Source organism: Choloepus didactylus, chromosome X (genome assembly GCF_015220235.1).
Source record: "Choloepus didactylus isolate mChoDid1 chromosome X, mChoDid1.pri, whole genome shotgun sequence".
In the NCBI taxonomy this organism is placed as follows: Eukaryota; Metazoa; Chordata; class Mammalia; order Pilosa; family Megalonychidae; genus Choloepus; species Choloepus didactylus.
Genome location: NC_051334.1, coordinates 37,864,807 through 37,888,460, shown reverse-complemented (window position 1 = coordinate 37,888,460; position 23,654 = coordinate 37,864,807). Strand labels below are relative to the sequence as shown.

At 37.8% G+C, this 23,654-nt stretch overlaps 1 protein-coding gene across 1 annotated transcript in view; it reads right to left on the bottom strand.

The window, feature by feature from the left end:
- The window catches only part of OTC (ornithine transcarbamylase), a 102,108-nt gene extending 79,366 nt beyond the window's left edge, over nucleotides 1–22,742 (bottom strand). The window contains exons 1-3 of the mRNA XM_037821459.1: nucleotides 22,577–22,742; nucleotides 4,618–4,756; nucleotides 3,057–3,138 (exon numbers count right to left, since the gene is read on the bottom strand). Of these exons, the coding sequence (XP_037677387.1) occupies nucleotides 3,057–3,138; nucleotides 4,618–4,756; nucleotides 22,577–22,653 (298 nt within the window). The 5' untranslated portion in view covers nucleotides 22,654–22,742. The remainder of the gene's footprint in view (nucleotides 1–3,056; nucleotides 3,139–4,617; nucleotides 4,757–22,576) is intronic.
- Nucleotides 22,743–23,654: the final 912 nt, after the last annotated feature.

Here is a 23,654-nt window from a genome sequence, read left to right as displayed (position 1 = left end):
GCTATGGTTGGCAATTTTGTTCACGTTTCAGAGCACCTCTTTACAGAACACCATCATCTAATTAAATGGGTAATGTCACATCTAGAAGCAATTTTACTAGAATAAAAAGTGACTATTACATGTCTGAATTAAATTAGATATTTAAAATATGCATTTAATACTAGCTTCCCATCCTGGGTCTGCCATTTATTAGCTGTGTGTCCTTGGGCCATTTGCTTGAACCTGTTTCAGCCTGTTTTCCTCAATGGTCTCTCCCTGGTAGATTTGTCCTGAGGATTAAGTGAGATAATCCACATAATTAATGTAGAGCACTTGGCATAGAGTCTGCCCCTGAGAGCTTATTAACTCATAGCTATTGTTTTAATTAATAGCTTAACTACCACATTATATGTTAATAGTGAAACTGTTAAATTATTCAGAGTGATCTGATATCAAATGTAACATTTGAACAGAGAAAAGTGATAGAAAACACCAACAATGAAGAAAAATTCATTTAAAAAGCCTTAAAATTGAGACATTTCTACTATTAATCAATTCTTTGGTGACTTCAAAAAAGACAGAAGGAAATACCTGAAATTGTGGAACTGTAACCCATAATGTACTTTGAAATTTGCTCTATAACTACTTGTCAAACTGTACTTTGAAATGTATCACTTTTCTGCATACGTTATATTTCACAATTTAAAATGTTTTTTTTTTTAAAAAAAAGACCATCTCTCAAGTACTGATGGTAAAAAAAAAATAATAAAATAAAATTCTGCCCTACTCACAGAAGACCAGTGTTGGAAGGGAACAGAATTTGAAAATCACTTACTGGCTTATTCAAGATTCCTTTTTCCCCTACTATATGTAAGATGTCAGCATGATTGTTTATTGGACACTAGCATTAAGGAGCAGAATGTTCTCATCTGTTTTCTTCCTAGGACTTGAAAGACTAGGTGACACCTTACATATTCCCCTCTTCCTCCTTCCATCTCCCAAGGTACAAGGAGAGCACATTAGTAAGAACACTGCAATTGAGATCTGAATTCTGGTGCTCTTTTTATTAATTTTGTAAACTTATCTAAGTCATTTAATCTCCCTGAACTTTATTTTTATTATCTATTTGAGGACCCTCATTACTGATTGTTACAAGGGGAAATTGCATGCAGTCGTTGGCTGTTTCTAAGCCCTAGAACGCTCTAATATTTGTAAGGTAGAATAAGATGTTTGAAGAATCAACCAGTGAATTTTGTTTGTGGCACTTCCTCCTTAACTCTGTCCGTTTGCCCATTTGGTCAGTCATATTATTGATGCAAGGGAGGTCTGAGAGGGCAGAAATATATAGAGAAAAAAAAGGGCCAATTTGTGACTGATGAGCTTCAAAACAGACTAATTTTGAAACTAATGGCAGAGATAACAGTTTTAGAAAAAAAGAGAATTTGAGTTTCAAGAGCCTGGGATTCTGGGCACAAACAATAGATTTGGAAAATACATGGATAACCAAAGCCAGTTTTTCCTGCTGCTTCGTTACCCAGCCTCCAATCCTGGGAATGGGAAGGGGAAGAAGGAGAGCGAGAGATGAGAAGCAGCAGAAATAGAAATTGATGGATTTTTGACACTGTAACCTGCTGTCTGTCCTCTAGGCCAAGTTATGAGATGGGAAGAGCATGATGGAAATCACAGAAGAGTTTGGGGGACTCCAGAGCTGTCTTGCTTTTAAGGTAGGGCTCTAAGAGGCAGCAAATATTATAGAGCTCCCTGGAACGCAGCATGAGGAAGGAACAATAGAGATGGCCTTGCAGTATCACTGTGCCTAGAGGGTCTTGGAAAGCTGACAAGAGGTTGAGAGTGCCAACTCAGGAGAGGTCTTGGGTCTTGTGATCAGAGTGATGCAATCCCCATGGTAAGTAGGAGATAGACAAGACCCAATGGCAATACAGAAGCCCCAGAAGATTTCTTCAGCCTGGAAGATTGATGATGATGTTCTGAGACCAAGGGGCAGATCCCTACCCTCACCCCCAGATGTCCTGACATTCACATACCTTCCAGGACTTAGCCTTGAGTGGGCAAAGGGACCCTGGATAACCAAGGAAACCCCCTGGATAACCAAGGAAACCCTAAGATGATGGAGGATTGCCAAAAGTTGCAGAGATTAGGTTTCTACCACAAGGCAGAATGGGGAATATTCAGGTTTGCTAATGTTGCCATTATGCAAAATACCAGACATGGAGTGGCTTTTATAAAGGGGGTTTATTTGCTTACAAAGTTACAGTCTGAAGGCCATGAAAATGTCCAAATGAAGGCATCAACAATAGAGTACCTTCAACGGAGAAAAGCCATTGGTATCCGGAAAACCTCTGTTAGCTGAGAAGGCACGTGGCTGGCGTCTGCTTGCTCCTAGGTTGCGTTTCAAAATAGCATTCTTCAAAATGTCAGCATCAGCTTTCAACGGCCATCTTCAAAATGTCTCTCTAAGCTGCTCTGGCATCTGGGCCTGTGTGGCTCTTTTTAAAGTACTCCAGTAAACTAATCAAGACCCATGTTGAATGGGCGAGGCCACACCTCCATGGAAATAATCTAATCCGAGTTATCACCTACAGTTGGTTGGGTCACATCTCATGGAAACAACCCAATCCAAAGGTTCCAACCTAATCAAGACTAAATACGTCTGCCCCCACAAGATTGCATCAAAGAACATGGCGTTTTGGGGGACATATTACATCCAAACTGGCATAGGGACGCACAGAAAAAGTTAGAAAAATAGACATGTTTCTTGCCTACACAAGTATGAGGTCTGAGAATTTGTGCCCACTTACATTTTGTACCTAACATGAAGAATTATTTGGGACTTCTACTCAAATCCTCATGGGATTCTTACTGAGGAAGACAATCTTCCTTCTTGCAGATTTTATGAGAATTGGAAAGAGCAATAGCTTGCACCGCTACTCCCAGGGACAATGTTCCTCTTTATGGTTGCAAAAGAGACAAATCCCTCCATTGGGTTGGCTCCTCCTCCCAGATCCTCACCCTTAAGTCCCTCTTCAATACAAGTGCAGCTTTGTCCATGAACTCACCTGTTTCTGTGGACAATCTTGTTCGAGTACTTCTTTTCTCAAAAATCATGCCTAAGGACTTTCCTTGCAATAAAGGCAAATACTGAAAATCAAGCACAAGGATAAAATTAAAATGAAAAATATATTTTATATCCAATATCAAGGATTATGTTTCAATACTCATTCTTTACATTAGAAAATGTAGAATATACCATTACTGCTTTTTCCTCTCTTTCAAATAAGTGTTCAAAAGATTATTTAAAAAGTGAAATTAAAGCGTTTTCACATGTTAAATGGGGAAAGGGAACAGTAACTCCCTCAGCTTATTGACATGTATTTAAGTCTTATTAGTTCAACCTAGGTTCAACCTGAGCACTTGTTCCAAAGTATAGAAATATTTTATACCAGAACCAAACATCATCTTGCTTAATTACATTGAAATGCCCATTCAGTTTTGAATGACCTTGAAGAAGCTCGATTTGGAGGTGTTTTCTCAGCTAGGAGTGTGCTAATCTATCACAACATGGGGAATTAAGAGTCCTGTTTAGGTTGCTGACGAAGCCCAAGAGTTTCAGCTATGCTTTTGTCATGCATTCTTGTGGGAATACAAAGGCTTTGTTTCTGGAAGTTCTTTGGAAACAATCCGGAGATTTTGGGGTTAGAGTGGAACTCTTCCTCCTTCCTCTTCTGTAGATGGACTTCTGGAAGGATGGGCTCCAGAGCAAATAAATTCCTGCCAGCTAACCATCCTCACAAACAAAGTGTGAAGAACAAAGGTCTGGGATCTGAGGAACATCTTCTCCTCATTTCAGGTCTTCTTTAGGAATGTCAAACCATAGCAGTTGGGGTGACTCCTGTCTTCAGTTTGTTCTTAGGAGCTTGGAGAGCTAGCCAACTAGATAAGAAAATCAAGGACATGAAAAACTTTCTCAACCGGAAACCTACTCTTTAAAACCCTTTTGAACAAGCTTGGAATACAAAAATGCTTTCACAGCTAAGCAGCCCAAACGAAGTCACTGCATTAATTAAGGGCGCTTCAAACATAAATTGCTCAAGATGCAAAACAAGGCTTAGAGCTAAGTACCATACCTCATCTCTTCTCCTACTTGGCTACCATTTAATTATTCCTTTGCTAATCTAAATGTTTTTAAAACACTGTCACATCACTGTGATTTTTTTGACATTATCCTAATGATCATATATCTGATATGCATCCAAAACTGAAATATGTTGCTAGAAAAATGTACCACACTTATTTTTAACTTGATGGAAAACACACAGAGAAAAGAAAGGAGTTGTAAAAATAAAATCTTTCCAGGCATATAATTCCTTAGATTCTGATCCAGTTAATAATGAATTTCAGCATTCCACATGAAAGAAGTGCAATGTCTTGTAATTGAATAACTGATGTTTATGCTTCTTTGTATGCACTCGGTGATAATCAATTGCCTTGACTGTGTGGTTTCATTACTTAACTACTGTCTAGGAATTTTAATGCCTTCTTCCCCCTCTTTCTTTGGGAAGTCTATCTTTGAAAAGGCTGAATGGTAGTAATGGAAGGTGAGATGAAAATGCTACATACTTCTCTTTTCTGTTTTATCCTGAATTTCAGATCTGCTGATAGCCATAGCATATACTTAATTTCTTCTCCTGTAAAATTCTTCAGAGTGAGGAGGTCTCGACCCTTCAGCTGTAAGTTATTTTGTAGGGTTTGTCCACACCTATGAAAAAAGAAAGAAGAAATTTGTATTTCAGAAAAAAAAATGTACATGGTGATTCATTGTTTTATTATATATTGAAAGAAAACATAGCCAAACACACGTAGTGCCAGGTGTCTCTACAAAGTATTGAGGCTTTGAAATTGCTAGGGCCATGGTTTACATGTTATATATCCAGCATTTGGGTTGTTTAGAGAAAAAAAGAATTTGAGGAAAGGGATTGAATTCTTATTTGCATGAAATAGTAGAAAGCAAATTCTTATTTGCATGACTAACTTTGCTATTTACTAGTCGTGCAAACTTGGGCAAGTTACTTAACCTCTCTTTGTGCCAAAATTTCTCATTTAAAAAAGTATAACAATCTTATAGGCTTATCATGAGGAGGAAATAATTTAATACATGTAAAGCAGACAGCATCCGGCATATAATAAGCACTTGATAAATTTTAGCTATTATTGAAATCATTAGATTGAACGAGCAGAATTTGTAAGGTTCAAGAGAAAACAATTTCATTCTTTTTCTCCTACTACCCTTTAACTCCAGTCTGGGAGACTTGTTCTTTTCTTGTTGGTGGATGAAAATACAATGGGCCCTGTGGCTTTTCTAGTAACTTTCAGAAAATAAAAAAGTCCTCTGCTTCTTTACTCCCTCCAAGACTCTTAGTAAAATAATTGTTTCCAGTCAAGTATAATAATAATGATAATAACAATAATGATTATGATGATTATTTTTTAAAAATGTAAGAAATTTATTCCACATTAAAGTTTTTCCGTGCCCAGCTCAGGCCTGCTTCAAGCTGGCCTACTCTACAGGAGTGAACTGTTATGAACTGTTGTAATGGTTATGAACTGTTTCCTCTGTTTCCCTGCCTTCAGTTCCTCCAAAGTTAAAGCCAAAGGAAAGTGAGAAGTCAACGGCTAGGGAAAATCTGGCTCTGTTCTAGCAACTTAGCACTGGTATAGCTGTTTGAGGCTGACTCTTTTGTGGGGTGCTTTTGGGGGTCATTTGGAGAACTCCCTCATTTCTAGGAATTTCTTATGGCAGTCTTTAGTGCAAGCAATTGCATTTCCCCTGGTATCCAAGGAAAAACATTCAGCCTCATTTTGCTGAATTCTCCCCTGCCCACCCACTCCCACTCCAGGAGGTGTCTGGGCATTATCTGAAACAATGCCATGCTAAGTTTCTTTCTCATTCCATACTGATTCATGGGAAGTCCTCCATGTTCTTTGCTCTGAGAAGAGTCAGGTGTACCCCAGTATAGCTTCCTCTCTTGTTCTTCCATCAGAACAGCTAGCCAGCCAATCTCTCTGATTTTAGATTTCTCAGGTATAGGTCTGACATCAGTTTACTGTGTCCCAGAGCCCTCCCATATAAGAGACTGGTCCCATCGGAGCCACATTCCCTAGGCTGGAAGTGAAAGAAGAGAATTCCCTCCATGGGGGTTACTTCACACAATGGCAACAATCTCCAAATATCTTTTTTTTTTTATCTCCAACCACCCTCTTGGTTTATCCAACCCATTTTATATGCTGGAGGTGGTCATCAATGGGTCGCAAAACTTATTCTTGTCTGTCTCCTTCATAAGACCTGTTTTAATTTTTAGTGGTCTAGCATCTCACTTTGGAATGAGGGAAGAGTTGGTGTCTACTGGGCCTGGGCAGAAACTGAGAAGGAAAGAGTCCCATTTTAACATTCTGTTACATTGTGATGATAATAATTGTTAGCTGGTGTGCCATTTTGTATATTTATGTCCCCCAGAAAAAGCCATATTCTTTAATGCATTCTTGTGGGGGCAGACATATTAGTGTGGATTGGGTTGGAACCTATTATTGGTTCAGTGTCTATGGAGATGCGACCCACCCATTTGTAGGTGATAACTCTGATCGGATAATTTCCATAGAGGCGTGCCCTCACCCATTCAGCTTGGGCCTTTATTAGTTGACTGGAGCCCTATAAAAGCTTAGACAGAAGGAGCTCACAGCTAGCTGGAGCTGAGACAGACATTTTGAAGACGGCCGTTGAAAGCAGACTCTTGCTCCGGAGAAGCTAAGAGAGGACAAACACCCCAAGAGCAACTGAGAGTGACATTTTTTGCGGAACTGCAGCCTAGAGAGGAACGTCCTGGGAGAAAGCCATTTTGAAACCAGAACTCTGGAGCAGACACCAGCCACGTGCCTTCCCAGCTAACAGAGGTTTTCCAGACACCATTGACCATCCTCCAGTGAAGGTGCCCTTTGTTGATGGACATTTTATGGCCTTAAGACTGTAACTGTGTAACCAAATAAACCCCCTTTATAAAAGACAGTCCATTTCTGGTGTTTTGCATTCTGGCAGCATTAGCAAACCAGAACAGTTGGGGTAATCACTCTATAAAACAAACATTTATTCCTTCTGTATTCACAGTGTTATCTCTATGTGACAATAATTAGTACTGTATGCCATTAGAAATTATATGTAACAAAGGACCAACTGCAACTCATCACATGTATTAGAGGTTAATTTTACTAGGAGTAAAATGGCTGTCACAAAATGAATTCTAGCTTAAGAAGAGAGCTTGGTCTACTTAAGATGAAGAGTAAATCCTGTGGTGGGATTTATGTATGCCTTTTTGCAGTGATGACGAGATCAGATGTTTTCTAGAAAAATGACAAATTCACTCAATTTGTGCTGTTTCCACTGCATGATGTCAAATAACTTAGACACACTGAAATTTTACTAAATATTCAACTTTATGGCAGAGTTTATTGGCTCATTTAGCATTCAGTAGGTGAACTGATTTTTTTCAGTAGACCTTTTGTGAGATTAAGCCCTTTAGAGATTCTAGTTAGTAAGGAAGGGAACTTCCACAAGGATCAAGGATTTAGGGGTTGGTTTGTTAATTGGTTGCTTGATTGATAAAATGCAAGACATTAATGATGTATACAACTCCAAATAGAAATTAATGTTTTCAGCTTGTGTGTGGATCAAAATGTTCAAAGATGTACATTGTCTTCAACTTTTAAAAATGTGTGAACCATAGACTCTCCAAATGGAAATTTCTTTAAAGCAGCAGCCTCCAATTTTTTTATTACATACCTCTAACAGTAAAAAATTTTGATCATGGATTCACAATGTATGTTTAGTTATTTAGAATATTCGTGCTATGATACTAATAGATTATGTGCATAACAAGCATACACAAAAATATAAATTAAAACATTTAGACATAGAAGAACCAAATATTCTTAAAACGATTTTGTAAATACATGAAAATATTTTGCTGGCTAAAGAAGTTTCTAGAACAGTCCTTCATTTTCTTCCTTACTGGAACCCTGGTAAAAAGCTTACAAAACTGTGACCAAGATCTCAATTGCATATATCCCATCCCCATTGAGGAAATTTTCACTTTTCCAGGTCCATGAGTACTTCTAGTTCAAGATATATCCCCATCCCATTACTATGATTTCCAACAGATTGAGAATTATAGGATTGTGATTCCTACTTCAACCTAGAGAGTTCTAGACAGATTTTGGGATCTGGGATAATGATGTATTTAAAAGGTTGAGATGGAGTTGAAGGAAATGGGATGGCTATCTATAGCTGATCCCTTAGGAATTACTTTTCTCACAGTAAAATTTAAAGATTTAAATGCCTCCTAAAACACGCAAAATCTGTTAAATACTTAAGTCCTCTGAGAAAACAGCAGTATGAGACCACTCAAGGAGAATGAAATAATCAGTCCTAGAATCATAATCTTATTGCATAGTCAGCCAAATTAAGTAACCTTCATTTTATATGTATTTTTTATCGAAAGTAGTTGAATTCCTGGGAGTTAATTGAATATTCATTAGTTTGTAACTAAACATGATTATCTTTTTCAAATTTGATAGCTATATGCACTCTCATATTCATCCATGTAATCATTCAGTGACTTAAAGCACTATGTTCAACTAAAAGGAATCTAAAATTTTCTACACTTCTTAATATATTTATAATCCATTAAATTGTTTTTCCAAAATTAAAAGAAAAGATCTCAATTGCAGTAATATGCCATTTAGTAACAGTGGCATTTAGACAGGAAATGGGTATTTGCATAGATATTTTTATTATGTGTATGGGCTGATAATATTAATTAATGGTGATATTAAGCAATCATTGAAATATGTAAGCAATATTGAAAAGTAAGCCCTTTGACTCATATTCATTAATTTTTCTGTGTCAGTTGGAGCTTTCTTCTGGGGATCTGTGGCACAGGTTGAAAATGTCTACCTTGGAATGGAGGCATGGTAGCTTCATCTTTCCCAATTCACATTTAGGGCAGCTTTGAAAATAAGTTTTCTTCTGGAATAAGATCCAAGCAACAGAAAATCACAGATGATCATTTTTCTTGACTCCATATTAAAACTTCCCCCAACATTATTTTAAAAGGGGAAGAATACTTTGCTGGAAAACCCCACTCCCTAGGTATCAAGGAATTTGTGAAACATCCAACAACAGCAGGAAAAATAACTCATGAGCTAATTTTGAGGCCTTGTTTTTTAAGCAGCTTTATTGAGACATAGTCACATACCATACACTCCATCGAAAGTGTACAATCGATGGCTTTTAGTATAATCACAGAGTTGTGCATTCATCCCCACATCAATTTTAGAACATGTTTATTACTCCATGAAATAAAAACCTCATACCCATTAGTAGTCACCTCTCAATTCCTCTATTTTTCCCCAGCCCTATATAACAACTAATCTAATTCTGTCTCTATAGATTTATTTATATTTACATTTTATGTAAATGGATTCATACAATATGTAGTACTTTATGTCTGTTTTCTTTCACTTAGCCTATTGGTTTTTTTCTTTAAATCATTGTTATTTATTTTTTAACTTAGAGAAGTTGTAGGTTTACAGAAAAGTCATATAAAAATTATAACGTTCCAAAAATTATAACGTTCCTATATACCCTCCTATTGTTGACACTTTGCATGTGTGGTAACTTTGTTACAGTTGATGAAAGAATATTAAATATTACTGTTAACTATGGTCCATAGTTTACATTAGGTGTATTTTTTCCCATATACCATCCTATTAACACCTTGTAAAGTGTTGTATGCTTGTTATAATTCATGAAAGAACATCTTTATATTTCTACTATTAACCACAGTCCATGGTCCACAACAGGGTTCACTGTGTTATACAGTCCCATGTTTTATCTTCTAACTTTCTTTCTAGTAACATATACAACCCAAAACTTCCCCTTTCAGCCATGCTCAAAAACATAATTCAACGTTCTTAATTACACTCATAATAATGTGCTACCATCACCACTATCCATTTCCAAACATCTACAATCAACCTAAATATAAATTCTGTACAAATTAAGCATCAGCTCCCCATTCTCCACCCTATTTTCCCCCTGGTAACCTATATGCTAGATGCTAACTCTTTGAGTTTGCATATTATGATTAGCTCATATCAGTGAGACCATACAATATGTGTCCTTTTGTGTCTGACTTATTTCACTCAACATAATGTCCTCAAGGTTCATCCATGTTGTCGCATGCATCAGGACTTCATTCCTTCTTATGGCTGAATAATATTCCATCATACATATGTATATATACCACATTTTGTTTATCCATTCATTAGTTGATGGACACTAGGGTTGCTTCCATCTTTTGGCAATTGTGAATAATGCTGCTATGAACATCGGCGTGCAAATATCTGTTCAAGTTCTTGCTTTCAGTTCTTCTAGGTATATACCTAGTAGCAGGATTGCCAGATCATATGGCATTTCTAAGCTTAGCTTTCTGAGGAACAGTGAAATGGTCTTCCACAGTGACTGCACCATTTTACATTCCCACCAACAATAAGTGTTCCTGCTTCTCCACATTCTCTCCAACACTCGTAGTTTTTTTTTTTTTTTAATAGTGGCCATTCTATTAAGTGTGAAATGATGTCTCATTGGGATTTAAATTTGCATTTCCTAATAGCTAGTGATGTTGAGGATCTTCTCATGTGCTTTTTAACCATTTGTATCTCCTCTTTAGAAAAATGTCTATTCAAGTCTTTTGCCCATATTTTAATTGGGTTGTTTGTCTTTTTATTGTTGAGTTATGGGGTTTCTTCATATATTTTAGATATTATAGCCTTATTGGATATGTGGTTTCCAAATATTTTCTCCCATTGAGTATGTTGCCTTTTCACTGTCTTGACAAAGTCCTTTGAAGCACAAAAGTTTTTAATTTGGAGGAGGTCCCATTTACCTATTTTTTCTTTCATTGCTTGTGCTTTGGATGTAAAGTCTAGGAAACCATTGCCTACCACAAGATCTTGAAGATGCTTCCCTACATTTTCTTCTGGGATTTTTATGGTCCTGGTTTTTATATTTAGGCACTTGATCCATTATGAATTAATCATTCAGTAAGGTGTGAGACAGGGGTCCTCTTTGATTCTTTTGCACATGGATATCCAGTTCTCTCAGCACCATTTGTTGAAGAGACTATTCTGACCCAGTTGAGTGGACCAGGCAGCCTTGTCACAAATCAATTGGCCACAGATAGGAGAGTCTATTTCTGAACTCTCAATTTGATTCCATTGGTCAATATATCTATCCTATGCCAGTACCATGCTGTTTTGACAACAGTAACTTTGTAATATGCTTTAAAGTCAGGAAATGTGAGTCTTCCAATTTTGTTCTTGGTTTTCAAGATGTTTTTGGCTATTTGGGACCCCTTACCCTTCCAAATAAGTTTGATAATTGGCTTTTCCATTTCTGCAAAATAGGCTGTTAGAAGTTTGATCAGGATTGAATGGAATCTGTAAATCAACTTGGTTAGTATTGACTTCTTAACAATATTTAGTCCTCCAATCCATAGACTTGGAATGTCTTTCCATTTATTGAGGTCTTCTTTAATTTCTTTTAACAATGTTTTTTTAGTTTTCTATGTACAATCCTTTACATCCTTGGCTAAATTTATTCCTAGCTGTTTTATTCTTTCAGTTGCTATTATAAATGCAATTTTTTCTTGATTTCCTCCTCAGGTTGCTCATTACTAGTGTATAGAAACACTACTGATTTTTGCATATTGATCTTGTATCCCACAACTTTTCTGGACTCATTTATTAGCTCTAGTAACCTTGTTGTAGATTTTTCGGGAATTTCTCTGTATAGGATCATGTCATCTGCAAATAGTGAAAGGTTTACTTCTTCCTTTCCAATTTGGATGCCTTTTATTTTTTTTCCTTGCCTACCAGCTCCAGCTAGAATGTCAAGCACAATGTTGAATAACAGTGGTGACGGTGGGCATTCTTGTCTTGTTCCAAATCTTAGAGGGAAAGCTTTTAGTTTCTCCCCATTGAGTTCAATGTTAGCTGTGCATTTTTTCATACATGCCCTTTATCAGATGAGGAAGATTCCTTCTATTCCTATCTTTCAAAGTGCTTTTATCAAGAGAGGATGCTGGATTTTGTCAAATGCCTTTCCTACGTCAATTGAGATGATCATGTGGTTTTTCCCCTTCAATTTGTTAATGTGGTGTATTACATTAATTGATTTTCTTGTGTTGAACTACCATTGAATAACATTGAAAACCCACTTGATCATGGTTTATAATTCTTTTAATGTGCTGTTGGATTTGATTTGCAAATATTTTCTTGAGGATTTTTGCATCTATATTCATCAGACAGATTGATCAGTAATTTTCTTTTTGTATAGTGTCTTTATCTGGCTTTGGTATTAGGGTGGTATTGGCTTTATAGAATGAGTCAGATGGTGTTCCCTTCTCTTCAATTTTTTTGGAAGACTTTGAGTAGGATTGGTGTTAATTCTTCTTAGAATTATTGGTAGAATTCACCTGTGAAGCCATCTGGTCCTGGGCTTTTCTTTGTTGGGAGGTTTTGGATGACTGATTCAATCTCTTTACTTGTAACTGGTCTGTTGAAATCTATTTCTTCTAGAGTCAGTGTAGGTTGTTTGTGTGTTTCTAACATTTATCCATTCCATATAAGTTGTCTAATTTGTTGGCATACAGTTTTTCATAGTGTCCTTTTATGATCCTTTTTATTTCTTTGGGGTAAGTAATAATGCCCCCCCCATTTGTGATTTTATTTATTTGCATCTTCTCTCTCTTTTTCTTTATTAATCTAGCTAAGCATTAGTCAATTTTACTGATCTTCTCAAAGAACCAACTTTTGTGTTGTTGTTCTCTCTATTGCTTTTTAATGCTCAATTTTATTAATTTTGGCTCTAATCTTTATTATTTCTTTCCTTCTGCTTGCTTTGGAATTAGTTTACTGTTCTTTTTCTAGTTCCACCAGGTGTATAGTTAGGTCTTTGACTGTAGCTCTTTCTTTTTTCTAATGAAAGCATTTAGGGCTATAAATTTCCCTCTCAGTACTGGCTTCGCTACACCCCATAAGTTTGGATATGTTGTGTTCTTGTTTTCATTTGCATCAAGATATTTACTGATTTCCCTTGAAATTTCTTATTTGACTCATTGATTGTTTAAGAGGGTGTTTAACTTTGATATATTTGTGATTTTTCCAGTTTTCTGTTATTGGTTTCCAGCTTCATGCCATTATGGTCAGAGAAGGGCTTTGTATAATTTCAAATCTTTTTAAAGCTATTGAGACTTGTTTTGTGAGCCAACATGTAGTCTGTTCTGGAGAATGATAAATAAGCACTTGAGAAGAATGTATATCCTGCTGTTTGCAGGTGCAATAATCTGTTTATGTCTGTTAGGTTGAGTTTATTTATCATATTATTCAAGTTCTCTGTTTTCTTATCGATCCTCTGCCTAGATGTTCTATCTATTGATGAGAGTAGAGTACTGAAGTCTCCAACTATTATTGTAGAGACATCTATTTCTCCCTTCAGTTTTGCCAGTATTTACCTCATGTATTTTAGGGCACCATGGTTAGGTGAAAAAATATTCATGATTGTTATTTATTCTTGGTGTATTGCCCCTTTTATTAACATATAGTGTCCCTTTTTTCTTTTAACAGTTTTGTATTTAAAGTTTATTTTTCCCAATATTAGTATAGTTACCCTAGCTGTTTTTTGGTTACTGATTGCCTGGCATATCTTTTTCCAACCTTTCAGTTTCAACCTATTTGTGTCTTTGGGTCTAAGGTAAGTCTCTTATAGACAGCATAAGGTTGGATCATACTGATTTTTTTTTAATCCATTCTGCCAATCTGTGTCTTTTGATTGGGAAATTTAGTCTGTTAATATTTAGTGTTAATTTGTAAAGGCAAAACTTAATGCAACTATTTTATCCTTTGGTTTTTATATGCCATAACTTAATTTTGTCTCTCTTTTTGGCCTTTTAGTTATCCTTACTGATAATCTTCATTTATACACTCTACTCTAAGCCTCTCTTTCCTGTTTTTCCCTTTCAGCTTGCAAAATTCCCTTTATTATTTCTTATAGGGCAGGTCTCTTGCTAATGATCTCTCTGTTTCTTTTTATCTGTGAATATTTTAAATCTCCCTTATTTTTGAAGGATCATTGTGCCAGATAGAGAATTTTTGGCTGGCAATTTTTCTCTTTCAGTACCTTAAATATATCATACCACTGCCTTCTAGTCTCCATGGTTTCTGATGAGAATTGGCACTTAGTCTTATTGTGGATCCCTTGTATGTTATGAATCACTTTTCTCTTTCTGCTTTCAGGATTCTCTCTTTATCTTTGGCATTTGACATTCTGATTACTATGTATCTCAGAGTATGCCTATTAGGATTTTTTTCTGTTTGGAGTATGTTACACTTCTTGTACATGTATATTTTTGTCTTTCATAAGAATTGGGAAATTTTCAGTCATTATTTCCTCAAACATTCTTTCTGCCCCCTTTCCCTTCTCTTCTCCTCTGGGATACTTATAACACATATATTCATGTGCTTTGTGCTGGCCTCAAATCCCTGAGACCCTGCTCAATTTTTTTCCATTCTTTTCTTTATCTGTTCTTCAGTCTGTATGATTTGAATTGTTCTGTCTCCTAGTTCACTGATTTTTTTTCTTCTGTCTGTTCAAATCTGCTGCTGTATGCCTGTAGTGTATTTTAAATCTCCTCTACTGTGCTTTCATTCCTAAAATTTCTGTTAGTTTTCTTTTTGTACTTTCAAATTCTTCTTAGTGCTCACCTGATGTCTTATTAATATCATTTATCTATTTAGTCATATTTTTTCATCTCCTTGAATTGATTTAGATTTGTTTGAACATCTTGATTAGTTGTTACAAGTTCTGTGTCTCCTCCAACTTTTTCTTTTGTTCCTTTGACTGGGCCATATCTTCCTGTTTCTTAGTATGGCTTGTACTTTTTTGCTGATGTCTAGGTATCTGATTATCTTGATGCATTTACTCTGAAGGTCAGCTTCCCTCTCTTGCCTAGGTTTTTATTGTTGCTTGGTTTTGTGTTAAGGCTCTTCTTTGGCACTTGGTTCAACTTATTCTAGACCTTTAGAATTTCCTGTGTTTAACTTGTCAGATTTTTTTCAGCTCTTCTTCATCTAATTCTTGTCCTGGACACAGGTACAATTTTTAATATTGCACTATTTGTGCAATTGTTTCACACCAGGAGAAAGTTTCCTTTCCTCTGTTCCTTCTCTGGGAATCTTGAGCTGTTGTGTTTTATTTTTATTTACTTAATTTTTTTTAACACTCCCTTCATTGCCTTTAGCAGCTTTTGCCTGGAGGGCATATTTTGGGAGGAGGTCATGCAGAGAGAATTTTCCCAAGTCAGTATTCCCCAGCTAAAACAGTGCCAGGGACCCACAATTGGAAGGCAGACCAGCTGCAATGAGGACTGGGGAGAAAGTCAGAACAGACACCTTTTTGACAAGTCCCCATAGGTGTGCATTCCTGGCCTGCCCAGCAGATGGCATCCTTCAGAAAACTGTGCCTTGCAGCCCTTGGGAGGCACTGTGTCTTTAAACCTCCACCATCTTTACCCCTGTTGGGGGTGGGCTGAAAGAGTGGCTCAGAGCCAGGATCCAGTGATCTGAATTTACCTTTCAAAAGCTTGATTAGTGCTCTGCTGTGCTCCACCCTGTTCTTGGGGAAGAGGATGTCCAGGTCCCTCTTTGGCCACAGCAGCCAGCCCAGGACTAGACCCCAAGGCGGCCCACCTCAAGAGTGGGAGATGGGCATCTGCAGCAACTGTGGAGTGAGCTACTCACTGTTCTGTACCACAGTTTCTCAGCCTCTTCCTCCTGCTCTTCGCTGGAAGCTGTACAGTACTCTCTGGCCTCTGGAGCCCCAGAACAGTTGTTTAAGAGAATTCCTGCCTGTCCACTAACTATTTTGGAGGAAAAGTGAATCATGGAGCAACCTACTCTGCCATCCTCCCCAGAAGTTCCCCTGTGTGTCGAAGGCTTATTTTTTGCCTAGAACTCAAACTCAGATTCCTGGTTATTTTGGAGCACACAAAATCTTAGTCTCCAAGCTGCTCTATTTAAGGGATTCAGTATCCTCACCCACTCTCAGCCCCTGAAGAGATCTTTTGTATCCTCTGCATTCTGAATACTCACAGGGCTATAGGTATCATTTAAGAGATTCTCATTAAGCTTAGAATTGTGCTGTTATTGTTGAGTTAGGGAAATAAAAATGAAAATCAGAAGGAAATGGAATATTTTGCTGGGAACTAAATTTCCCCCTCTTTCCCTGCAAGAACACAGAAAAATAATGGTGAAAGAGAAGGACCAATAACATCTTTTGTCTATTTCAAAAAAGCTCTAACTCCCAGCTCTTATTTCCCCAATAGAACACAGTTTGAGGGAACTAAAATGTCTCTGGTGCTCCCTCAAATTTGCTCTCAGACACCTCAAGAATTCCCTAAATTGGTGGTGGCGTGGAATTAGGATTGAGTTTAGAATTAGGGTTAATGTTCTGCTGTTGGGATTGCCTTGTTAGATGTTGCTTTTTCTATTTTTCCACTGACAGAAGATTTGAGTATAAAGGTAGAAAGAAGATACAAATATCCTGTTTGAATCTCACTCTTGTTGCCCTGGGATTGCATCTCCAATAACTACTAGTGAATAAGCTTTGCCTCAGGCTCTATTTACTAGCAAACCCAGTTTAAAGCATGTCCTAATTATTATTTTTTTTGTATAGGGAGTTCTCACTTTGCATGGTAGTGTGGGACCATAAAAGTAACCATCCAATCTAAACCATACAAAACAATCTTAATACTCAATGTAAGAAAAAATAATCAATGGACAGACTTTGAAAGACATGATGAGATTGGTCACCAATCTTGATGTGCATGTGCAATTTACCTAGCAATTTGCAGACTAAAGAGCTAGCAGTAAAATTTGTACTTTATGCAATCACTCACAATTAATATATCACGGTAACTAAAATTTGAGCAGCATTTTGGGGGAACTGGTTTTATTTAACTAAACCATGGTAATTGAAATTTGCACACATTGGGACCAATAAAATTTGTGCTAAGGAAGGACTACCTAATATTCCAAATGTTTTCCCATCTCAGGACTTTTTCATATATCATTATTTCTGTACAGAACACTCTCTCAGTTCTCAGTGTTGGCTTCTCATCCTTAGGCTGGGGATTAAATACCACTTCCTGTGAGGTGCCTTCTCTGACCATAGTGCCTAAGTAGATCTTTACTTCGTTCTGCTCATTTTCTTCATTATCACAATCTTAATATATATTTGTGTGTGTGTTTATTGCTTACTCTTGATCTTCCCTTTGCACCATATGATCTATGAAGTCAGGGACTCTGTGCTTATTGCAGTGCCTGGGATATAGTAGGCACTCAGTAATTATTTCTTAAATAAACAGGTAAAGGAAGGAGAGTAGATATCTAGGTCAGAAGTAAATCAATTAGTATAAGAAACTCAGCAGGCTTCTGGGAGTGAATTTGGAGAGATTTGTTGTGATGGATTTCCAATGTCCTGACCAAGGTGTGATGATGAGAAAAGACAAAAGGGCCCCCCAAACAGAATTAATGTCAAGGGAAGGACAAGCATGAACACAAGGCCTAAGAGTCATGCAAATCGGTTCTGGTCCAGTGTATCTCTAAAGCTGGAAGCCACCAGGCCCCAACCACTCTGGTACTGTGTTTGCACTCCTGGGAACAATGGTTGGACATATGAGTGTGGATCCTAAGCACAGCACTCTGAGTCAAATGCAAAACCTAGAACACTGGTGAGAGGACCTAGTGGGACAAGTGTTTTCCCATAGTACCACGAGGGTAGAATCTGAAGTACAGTAATAGTGAACCATACCAATACTTTGGTTCCCCATCTTTAGGGGCCCCTTTGGGACACAATAAGCCACCATGGTTCTTGAGGGCAAAAGGGATGGGGTAGTAGATATTGTACGTCTGTCCATACTAGCATGTGAGGGCTTGAGTGATTAACTGGGAATTTTTTTTTTAATTGCACCTCAACCGGTGGTGAAAGGGGTCAGATTGTTTACACCATTGAAAAATTGTGAGAGTAGTCACTACTACTCTCAAATCCACCCAGTAGGTGGGGCAGGAAATGTTGCTTAGGAAAAAGAACTGTTTTTCATAGATCTCATGAGCTAACCAGGAAAATTTACCACTGGAAGGAAAGCAAACACAATGGTCCAAGTTTAAATCTCTATCCTGTTTACTACCTCTTCATGGACCTCCCTTTGGCTCTGAATTGGAACTGCCATACCCTTTTCTTCTGCTACTTAAAAATTAGAGAAAAGTAGAAGTCCACAATTGTACTATGCTGAAACACCTGTGCCAGAGGCCCCTTTCCTTCTGGTCTATGTCAAGGGGACCTTAAGAGCATTTTCTTGCTTTTTGGTAATAAACCCATACTCAAATTAGCCAAGTAAAATCACTGGCAAAGATGGCTACTAATTTCTCATAAAGGCCCCATGCAACAGTTGGAGGTGGCCCACTCCAGTTCACAAGCAACAAAATCAAAGCCAGAATCACTATTTTAGTCTGCTTGGTAAACCAGACCCAAATCACATTATCATTCTTCAGCCAGGACATAATAGGTAGGAAATAATGTTGAAAAACCAATGGGAACCATGGACAGATTTTCCATCAAGATCTTCATTACAATCTGTTTAGAGCCAGAGCTTTCGGGAAAGGCAAGACTAGTTTCTTATATTAATTTTATCCCTTGCAAAAAATAATTACAGAGATTTCTCAACCCCAAATCACTCAGTGCTAAATAAAACAAGCCAAAGTAATAATAGAATCTTGTGCTGGCTTCAACCAAATATCTTCCTAGTTAGAAAATGGAAGACTATTTTCTACTGGCAGAATGGAGCCTTTCAGTGCTAGAGTCTTCATTTTCTAACTCTGGTAAATATTTTGGGGGATGTGGGGGGTCTGGATGTGTTCCCTGGTACGTTTGTATTTTATCGGAAGAGAAAGTGCTTGATTAGCGTAAAATGTGGTCAGTCAGAAACTGAATTTGCCAGAGTAGGAAAAAATTCAGTGTTACATGATATTTTGATCCCCATGGAGAATTTGAGATAAAGGCTTTAGCTTCTGGAGGCATAAGAGAGGGCCAATGTGTCATAGCTGAGATTTTTGTGTTCCTTTAATGTTGCAGATTAATGCAAAATTTAAGGCATATTTTCTTGGTTGGTTTTTTTCCTTTCTGAGATATTTTGGCTATAACTAAAAAAGGATATTGGGCAAAGGCAGTTTAGCCAACTCAATCAATTTGGGGAATCAAAGTAATCAAACCAGTGGAATGAAAAGAGCAGAGGCCTGAAATGTTTGAATTCCAGTTCTAGTTCAGCCCCTATTTAAGAATAAACAATGATATTGGGAAGATCATTTACTACCTCTGGCCTCAATCCCTCATCTGAAAAATTAAGAAAGTGAACTTAAAACAGTGATTCTCAATGCCCTGGTCTTCTACAACACTCATGAGGTTTATAAACACAAGATATTCCCACAGCCATACTAGAGCCATCTGAATTCTCAGTGCCCTAGTTTTAATTCCAGCCCTTTCTTTCCTTCTCAGGAAGTCATACAGAAATGTATGCGAGGGAGAATGACTGTTTTCACAGTAACCTTGAATCTGATCCTATTATACTTGAATGAAAAAAACCACCACAAATCACTCCTAAATCTGCTTACTTTATTATTAATAAAAATATACTTCCAACAGTCCTCACTATTGTGACATACCCACATGTGGTATAAATTAACATCGATAACTGGGTGACCAGGTACTTTCCAAAATCCTTTAGATATTCAATATTCTAAAGTTGTGAAACTTCTCCTCATGTGAAAATTGAGGAATTCAGATGAAGTTTTAGTCTTGTGCAGATCCACTATTAAAGGGCTGGAAACTGGAAACTGTTGAAAATCTGTGACTGCCTCTACTTCTTTTGTTTAAGTTAAATTACTAAATTACTAAAAATAACAAAACCAGAAAAAACACACCAAATTCTACTGTTGGCCAAGGGACACATCATGACTCCATTCTATTCCTGCCTTGTATGGTTTTCTGCAGTCAGGTTATTTAAAAGGCATTCCTTTTTAGTTATGATACAAAATATGAATAATCAAAATACAAATAATCTCCTTATTAGAAAGCTCAGATGGCCTATAATCTCTGTCTGTGTGTCCATGTGTGTGGGGTGAGAGAACATAATGAGTTATGTAAGCCCTTAGAGAAGTCTGAAATGAAATACCTGAAAACCACTCACCTCAGGCTCCAATCCATGACCTCCACAGAATTGGGTGGCTTAGTTCAATATTCTCTGAAGAAATTTCTATTTGTGAGATGAAATTGAACTGCACTTACAAATTGGTCTGCTCTGACAAAGAATGAGATTTTTTAGTGGTTTCTTTAAAAGCTGTAAGTGGTTTCCCTAATAGCCAACAAATCATAGGACACTCCTCATTATCCAGAGGCTGTAGAGCCTTCTTTGTGAGAGGAAAAGCCTGTAGATTGGGGTTTCTCAGCAGTCTTGATGTCTGATCCTATTGATCTGTTAAACAAACAAATAAACTAACAAACTAATAATCGACTAAACATGATTGACCCATGGATGGGCTCAGCCTTAGTAAGCTGTTGAGTTCAGAATAAGCACTGTCTATTTTGTGGGATTGCCAAACCCTAAGCACATATTTCCTTTTACTCTCTAGTGGTTAACTCACTTGGTATGTTTTGTAACAAGCAAGAGTCTTCCCTCATTCCCAAGAGAGATGGGGTGGGTGGAACTCTGCAAAAGTTGGAAAATCAAATAAAAGCGTAATCCAGGTAAGTTGACAGGAAGCTTTTCTCTTTGAGGGCTTTGCCAAAGGGTGAAGGTCTTATTGGAGATTAGCAATTCTGAGTTCACCTAGCTGACAAATAGAGTGGCTGGCTGAAAGAGCAGGACAGAAAGACACCCACTTCAATGCTATCCTGTTTTTCAATGGAGATTTATGCTATTGAGTTTCTAATAACATGCATGACTCAAGGTTTTCATATTTTCATCTAGCAGGTATGGATTTGGGATGATTGAGATGATTTCACCATTCTTTTGCCCCAGCCCCATTCATGTGAGAGATGCATAGGGTGTGGCACAAAGTAGGTGCTCAATAAATATTTGTTGAATAAAGGATTGAAGCACCCTGTGATGTAGACAGGGCAGGTATTCTTTATTTTTCCCCATTGTGCAGGTGAGGCAACATTGGCAGGAAATTTTAGTGACTTGCTCAAGGTCATATAACTAGCAGTGCATGCTAAAACCAAAATCTGGGCTTTTCTCCAGATACTTGGATTACAGGGTCTAGCTCTGGCACTAATGGTTAAACCCCATAACCTCTCTGGGCTTCATTTCCCTTATCCATTAAATAAGAGAAGACATTAGTCAGTGGCTCTGAGGTGCCACCTAGAGCTAAAACTCTGGGCTTAATTTACAATATCATTTACACCGTCACTCTGGCTTCTGAGAGCTTTCATGTTCTCCAAGGAGGTGGTGCTAATGGTGGAATGCAGAGAACCTAGAGCTATCAGGCCACTCAAAGAGGGAGGCAGAAGGGAGGCTTCCTAACAGTGGAAACAAACTCCAGACTTCCTTTAGGAAGTCAGGGGGCTGTTTTGAGGTTCATTTAGCTTATAAAGAGGCTCTGGGGGATTTCTGTTAACGTGCAAATCTTCTAGTAGCTTTCTGGCAACAGTATCTGTACCTGATGGCCTTGCTTACCCAGCTAACTCATCTCTCTGACCCCTACTCCACTGAAATACCCCCACTCCACCTTCACCAACTTTCCGCTGAAGGGCAGTAATCAGGCTGTAAGTGTTTATAAAGAATTCCTTGGAGACAAGCCTCCTTTGCACATACCACCAAGAATTTCAGGGACATATTTCAAATTTGGATTTCAAAATTAAAAAAATAAAACAAAAACATTTTCCCCTTCACTTATAAGGCTCCTTTGCAGCAGCATTGTAAATATGTATCTGGTTGCACTTTGGGGCCCGTTTTTTGAAGATCTGCTAAATCCCAACACCTAGAGAGCTATATTGTCTTCCAGCAAACTCAAAAACAAGCTGATGGCCCTGTGCAAATTAGTTCCTCTAGTTTTCTTCAGCCAGTTGCTCGTTTTGAATATACACAAACAGGAAGATGTCAAGAACACTTGGTCTGTTACACCTGCCACGGTTAGCTTACCCCACAGCTTCGGATGAAAGCTGATTACAGAGGGCTGAGAAGTTAAAGCTCAGATGGAATTAGAGACAGCTATCCCAAACAATAGTAGAACATGGCACTATAATCAGCAGAAAGAGGCCTTTTGTGGCTGCTCTCCTCTGCAGCCTCTGCAGAATATAATTTCATTTATCACCACGGTTCCGAAGTCAGACCCCCAATCTCTGGCTGTTACTTACCGAAAATTTCTAACCATGATATGGTGACCAATTCTAAGAGCTTTGTTGTTCAGCAGGGTCCTCAAATTAAGCAGCATCTTCTTTTGATAATGAAAAGGATGAATCTATGCTCTTGAGAACTCCACACCAAGTTAGCCAGTGGAAAGCTAGGAATGCTTTCAATTGCAGTGAAGGGACAAAGGTAGTATCACCTTTCAACTACCTTATCAGATTCCCCTGGTTAGAGATTGTGCAGGGCAGGGTGCAGGAGCATTTGAACTTTAAGCCAAGCTTTACCACTGTGCATTTTTTGAGAAGGAATCTTGACTCTTTTGGTTGCCCAGTCTACTCATTTTTCACAATATATTTATACTGCCATATACTTGTAAAAAATCAATTGAAAAGTACTCATTGAGCATATAATATATGCAAGGCTCTGCAGTACTAGTTGCCACGAGGGTACATAGGAATAACTCATCCAGAAAATGTGAATTGGCAGTGCAAAACCCCAGATGTAGGCAAGACAGACCTGAATATTTGCAATGATATTACTTTCCTACCTCTACCATCCCAGACTTTCCACCCAACCAAATAGAAGAAAATGCCCTGGAAGTGATTTTTTTTGGTGGCAGGAAGCTGGAGAAAGGATAGAGTTATAATGAAAGATCTCAGTCCTGCAGCTTCTTTTGTGCTTTTCACATAGTAGGTCTTCAATATATAGTTGTCTATTGGTCCTATGAGGAACTCACAATCAAAAGAAGTGGGGAGGGGTATACTGTATGCTCCCCCATGGTGACCTCTGCAGATCACTAAGGTGTTATCCACAGCTTCACATTCATTCATTCATCCTTAATTATAAGTAAGGTGGTTTCAAAGTTTGTTCTGTGTCAGATCCTGGGCTGGATTTTACAGGTTCAGAAAGGGTGGTAAAATTTGTAAATAAATAACCATAATGCAAAGGGTGATAAGACTTGTAAATAAATATTCCTAATACAAGCCCATAGGAGAGGTCCAGATAAAGTGCTACAGCATCAGAGCAAAGGGGGAAAGCACTAGCTGGGAAGGGGGAGGGGCAGGGGGAAGAGGGAAAAGGATAGGG